The sequence below is a fragment of the Coffea arabica genome, chromosome 11e (assembly GCF_036785885.1).
Source record: "Coffea arabica cultivar ET-39 chromosome 11e, Coffea Arabica ET-39 HiFi, whole genome shotgun sequence".
NCBI classification, from domain to species: domain Eukaryota; kingdom Viridiplantae; phylum Streptophyta; class Magnoliopsida; order Gentianales; family Rubiaceae; genus Coffea; species Coffea arabica.
The window spans coordinates 18,889,641-18,896,245 of NC_092331.1; the positions used below are offsets into that span (position 1 = coordinate 18,889,641).

General features: G+C 39.0%; 1 protein-coding gene across 1 annotated transcript; it reads right to left on the minus strand.

Moving 5' to 3' along the window:
* Nucleotides 1-5,253: 5,253 nt before the first annotated feature.
* Nucleotides 5,254-6,042, minus strand: LOC113719401 (uncharacterized). Its single transcript, XM_027244611.2, has one exon. The coding sequence runs from the start codon at nt 6,040-6,042 to the stop codon at nt 5,254-5,256; it is 789 nt and encodes a 262-aa protein (XP_027100412.2).
* Between the last annotated feature and the right edge of the window lie 563 nt (nt 6,043-6,605).

Here is a 6,605-nt window from a genome sequence, read left to right on the forward strand (position 1 = left end):
ACTACACGTCGTACGCCTTGCCCAAAAATACTAATGCAAGGGTGCAAAAACATGATTTTCTTGGAAACAAAAGATAACATGAAAACCTAGGGTCAACAACTCAAAAGCCCTTCATTTCCATCAAAAGGCAAATCCAACTTAAAGAACCAAACGGCCTAGAAAATCGGACAGCATTTCCCCTAAATTTCTTACTTTTCCAGCCATTAAGGCTTCATTATTTCCTCAAATCAGCCCCAACATTTCACACCAAAGGTCATCTCATTTCCAAAAAGCCGTACAGGGCTCAAAGTGGTACAAGTACAAAAGTTAGCTAGGAAACAACCAAAATGAAAGCAAGCCCTAAGAGAGACTCGACGACGAGTCATAAAACAATGCTGAACACAACCCCAATAGGGTCTCATATGCATAAATAAGCATGATAGCAAACCAGAAAATCAGAAAATATAACTCATTTGATCAATCAACAAAAACAGGTTTGGCCTCCGTATGCGGTAATGGCACAAAATGCGCTACGCTTATCGGATGAGGGCGTAAGACCCACCATCTCGAAGCTAAAAGACAGGGCTACAACAATGTAGAAGGCCTCTCAGTCCAAATCCTAGCACAACTAGGTCAAATATGCAAAATACTATACCAGAATTCCCAAAACAGGTTTGCAAATCACACAAAACTGTAATTACTATAACTCAGTCTATACAAGTCCAAATGCCGAAATTCCAAAGGCATATGATAGCTAAGACATCCAGTAACATTTCATCAGAAGACACCAACTTCAAAATCCAAACCAAATCCAGTCAAAATAGGCAATTACTATCGCAGTTCCGCACATTCTGTTCACCAAAAACAGCAACAGTAAAAACGGCATAACTCTCTCTATACTACTCCAAATGCCCTGAAATTTTGCAGGCACTTCATAATCACCAATACCTACAACTTTCATGTTTTGAGCAAAGTCCAATTCGGCCTCTATCTATGACCTAAAAATTCGGACAGAATGAAGAACCAAGAACCCTAATTTTTCCAGAATTTCTTCCAAACCCAAAATTGGTTGCAATTATCAATCATTCACACCTCCTAGAGTCATAACCCCTTATTACCAACCATCATAAACAACCACAACATCATGATCATATGAAACCAGAAAATTCCTTAAAAAAATAAAAACTTAACCAAATCACTTCAAACCAAGAAATAAACCACAATTTCTAACACTCAAGCCACTTCTAAGCATAATATAACCATCATTAGGTGTAGTAGGGGGGGTTCAAGCATCACTTACCAAGTAACAAGAGAGAGAGAGATGTTGGCCACCTTAGAGCTTCAAACAAACTTCACTAATACACTTACTATCACTAGAAGATAGGTTTTTATGGAGTAGAATCTAATCTAGGCTTTTGTTTGTAGAAGATTGAAGCATATGGAAGCTTGAAAGTTGGTGGAAATTCCTTTCTTCTTAGCTCAAGGAGAACCGGCCACAAGGAGAGAAAAATGGTGAATTTTGTGCAATTTTTTTGATATTTAATCCTTTGGTCAAAAAAGTCAAGAAAGTGAATAGTATTTCTTAAAGTCCAACAAATGAGAAGATGACACTTGTCACCTCATTAAAGGCATTCCTATCTTTCTTTTCTCTCTCACATCAATCACTTCACACACACTACTTATCTCTTAACACCCGAAAAATAATTCCAGTATCCAAAACTTAATTCAGTTGGCCGAATTTTCCCGAACTTTCGCACTCGTGGGTCCCACGTCCAATATATATTCTTAATTTTCTAAAAATACTCCAATACTAGAAAAATCATCTTAAAACTATAATTGCTCATAAAATCCACCAAGAAAATAATCCTAGGCCATAAAATGCAGAAAACATGAAATTTAAGGGGAAAAACCCTAAGAAAATATTAGGGCAAATCTGGGTTCTCACATCTAGCCCGTGCCAAGCACTAGGGCGAAAACCATTACAAAACCAAAGAAACTAGTCTAGGCTAGTCTCTACCGAGCTCTCGTCCTTGCTCGCCATCCTCTGTTAAGGAAAACAAAACTAAAGGAATGAGCTAAAAGCTCAGTGAGGCTCTATACATAGAAACAAGCAATTAAACAAGGACATTAATCATGTAATAACAAATAATCAAAAAAACATGTCCAATATAAAGCAATGATAATATATTCAGTAAAAGGATATAGGCTCACAAGGAGCAATTCGTTCGTTCGTTCCCCTTTCATTCCCTTATTCCTCCAATTATTTAAAAAATGCATCTTTGTAAGTAAAACCCCCTCGTTTTTTATGTTCGTTCGTTCATTATCATTCACCTCCTCCCGGACGTTGGCCAGGCTCTTCACCCCCATCCGGACGTTGGCCGGACTCCACTCGACAACAAGGTAATACTCGAGTATACCAAAGGTTCACCAAGGTCATCAAATCGCTCGACCGAATCCGCTTCTGGCCCGAGTCGATCGGTAACAAGGGCAAGGGCCCAGTTCAGCCAAAAGGCTTACATTCATGCGCAACTAGTATTTCAACATTTAATCATCAAAAATTTTATATTTATTTAGGTCGAGTGCGATAAAGTACACACTCACCTAGCCAAAGTTCATTTGAGAAATCATAGAAAACAATTAACATTTAATCAAATATTCACAAATAATCACATAGTCACAACAATCTACATAGTCATAGAAACAAAACGTATATAGAACACTCACCTATTTAAGCAAAATAATGTCCAGAGTATCCTCCCGGATAACACTCTCAATCGCCAAGAAACCCTAATAATAGTCAAGAGAAAATATTATAGTTAAACCCCTCCAAAGTTTAAGTGAACCAAAGAAAATCCGAATGACTACTAGTACAAAGTATAAGTATAGTTTTGGAAGTGAAAAGAGTACATTTAAACCAAAGGCTATGATTAAAATATTTGTAAAACGTATGCTTGCTCGTAAAACTTTGAAATCTCCATTTAAGTCGAAGTGACAAAGAAAACGTACTCCGAGCAGTCATTATTTTATTTCTCAAGGGTATAAGTTCGGCCAAGTCCTTACTTATATACCTCGGTAAACGAAGATGCAAATATCCTAGATGGTTCAAGTGATATTCAATCTTAACCCTTACTCAAGTTGCAAGTATAGTTCTCTAGTTCTCGAGCGTAAATTTAGGCAACACGCCCTTTGTATTTACCTAATTTCCAGCCATTTATGGCTTCATTATTTTCCTCAGCCAATCCCAAAGTTATACACAATATAAATTCATCACAATAGCCATTCAATAGGCTTAAAGTCATATGAGTACAAAATCAAGTTAACAACATGTGCGGAAATGAGATTTAACAAAAGACAGGTTTGACGTGTTTTTGCGTAACGATCACAACCGAAGATACGCTTATCGAATTGGGATGAAACTTATACCGTTTCGAAGCTAACACAAAGGCCTACAATTTTGATAAAAACCCCTTAGTCCAAATTCCAGTGTAACCCAGTCAAATTCCCTAATCACAGAACCAAATTCCAACTAACCGGTCAGTTAACCGTACTACCTTCAAATGGCTATATCTCAAGCTACCAAAGTCCGTTTAGGGCGTTCTTGGAGGTGTTGAAACGCTAAGACAGGGTATTAAAACTTTTATGTTTTGACAAATGACTAAATCAGCATGGATCATAATGAATAGACACGGTCAACTAGATGAACTGTCTAAAACGGATCACTGGATGCATCCTAGGGCAGTGAGGGTATTTTGGTCTTTTCACAGGCTACGTTGCTCCGATTGGGCTGAAATTTGTAGGAAACTATAAAACATCATTCTCTACAACTTTCATGTTTTGTGCCAAGTCTAATTCGGCCTCTAACATAGGGCACTTCGGACAGAACTGAAGCATACAATTCCAGAAATCTGGAATTTTGGGATTTCAAGGGCAATCTCTTCATTTTCTTGATTCAATCACTACCACAACCTCTTATACAAGCCTATATACATCATATACCACTCCTACAACAAGTATAAGAAGGAAACCAGTCAAACCCTAGCTTACATACATCACCCCAAAATTATCACAACAACTTGTATAGCTACTAATCTAACCAAAACATGAGTTATATAACAACTTAAACAAAAATAAAAGAACCAAAGCCATGGGTCAGACCTTATACCTCAACAAAAGGGCTTGCAAGAGTAATACTTCACCTCCTCTTGAAATTTTTGATTCCCTTAGCTTCCCAAGTTCACAACTCACAAGTTAATCGGTTTAGAATTTTGTTTCTTTCACTCAAATGGTTGGATTCAAGATGGATTGAAGATTTTCTCTCTTGCTCTCTCTCTCTCCTTTGCTCGGCCAAAAGACAGAAAGAATGAAGGAAAATAAGCTGAAATGAAGGATAAAAGAACAAGAAAAAAAATTAATCAAAGAGCCATAGGGTGGTGACACTTGTCACCACCAAAGCCATGCAAATCTCTCTTTCTTTTCCTTGCATTTTTGGCCACAAATTTTGGCCATATGGATGAGTATGAGGGGGAGATATTTTGCAAAAATATCAAGGGTATGTGGTGGTAAGAAAGTGGTGGTCAAGTGGTGGGTTCAATCGGTAGTGATCGATACCCGTCGGTTTGACGCGATTTCTCTTAAATCACATATACTAGGGTTTTTAGCTTATAATCACTAACTTATTATTATCACTTCTAGTCATATAGTATTTCTTCATCCAAAAGTCACTTTTACCTATCAAATTTGATCCTCACTCCGTACCGAATAATCATACTACGGGAAAACGTGAAACCCTAATTCGCTCTTAACTTGGAAACGAAAAGTGAAACCCTACTTCCTAGATTCATTTGCACCTATTGAGGAATGATTGGGTAGTAGGGCCATAGTAAAAGAATAATTTCCAAATAAAAGGCATTTTAAGAAAAACGTAAGGAATTTTACAATTCCAGTGATTAAAATTACGGTTTCAATTAAAATATGAGGGATTTAAGAAAATCGGTTGGTCACAAGTAAATTAGGGTTTTTGATTAAAATTTTAGGGTTTCTAGTCTTTAAAACAAAATAGGGTTTTAAATCAAGGGCAAATTATCCAATTGGCCCTTTAACTCTTTGTTTAGGTAAAATTAAGCCCCTCATCTATTTTTTGCTGACTTTAAGCCCTCGAACTTGTAAAATGGGAAATCCGTGGCCCTTTTAGCCAGTTTCTCCGGTTTTGCAACCGGATGACCAATTCACACGAACGCCATGTGCTTCTTTCGAGGGCATTTTTGTCCTCATATTCTAAGCAAAAAGGGCACACATAGTCCACCTTTCTATTTGATTTCCCTCACCTCCCTTACTCTTCCCTGCGCAACCCCCACGCAATCCCATGGCTGTCTCTGTCACATTCTCGGGGATTGCTTCCAAATTCTGCACATCTAACAAAACCTCCCAGTCCAAATTCCTAGATACATCTGCACTCTCCTCCCGGGCCATCACCGGCATGTCATCATCATCCAGAAACATGCTCAGAACCTTTCTCTCATCAACTCCTTCATCCACTTCCTCCCACTCAAAATCCTCATTAACTTCTCTATGATCCTCAATCTGAAAAGAATCCCAACAGAGCCTAAGGCTTGGATCATCATCACCCTCACTTATATCATCATCGTCAGCACTAAAATCAATCTCAACATCATGGTTTATATCAGAATCCGATTTCGACCCGATATCCACGACTCGCAACCCGGTTACAAAATGGTCCCCACCCTCAAAATTTTCAGCTACGAACCCTGAATTTTCCACATTTGCCGAAGTGGGCTCTCCGAGAAACCCTAGATTCAGATCAAGATCCAAATGGGTCGGCTCCATTCCGTCGTTTCCTTCATGAATCCCGAAATTCGGGTCAGCATCGGAAATCTTCGAGTCAATCACCACACAGGTTGTGGAGGACAATTGGGACTGCTCAACTCGTTGGTGTAGGAGGTCCATAACGAAATTCACCTGATTCTCGCGGTCGAAAAGATCAGCTCTGGTGACAACCGATTCGGGCTCCGACACGATGTCGCTGGGGGGATCAACCAATAGCATCGAAATCGGAAGACCAGTAGGGATCGAGATGATGGCGGTGGGGATTGGTTTGATGATGAGAAAAATCTACTTCTTCAATGACGTCGTCTAGGCCGTCATCGTCCTGGTGGAGTCTGAGTAGTTGAAGCAACGTCGTCTCAGCCATTCTGTTTCAGCGGGGTGGGGAGAGTAGGAGGAATAAAAGTGAGAAAGGAAACACCTTTTTTTCGAAAATTATTTTTTATCTAAAAATTCCCATCTTTTTGCGTTTTCTTTTGTTTGATATTCTACGGCATGGGGCAAGGGGGTAGGTGATCAGCAATTTCCCCTTTTATTTTCTCTCTCTTTTTGACTAAAAATGAGCACTTTTCCAGCTTCCTTCGGTGGATTATGTGTGCCATTTTTGCTTAGAATATGAGGACAAAAATGCCCTTGAAAGAAGCACATGGCGTTCGTGTGAATTGGTCATCCGGTTGCAAAACCGGAGAAACTGGCTAAAAGGGCCACGGATTTCCCATTTTACAAGTTCGAGGGCTTAAAGTCAGCAAAAAATAGATGAGGGGCTTAATTTTACCTAGACAAAG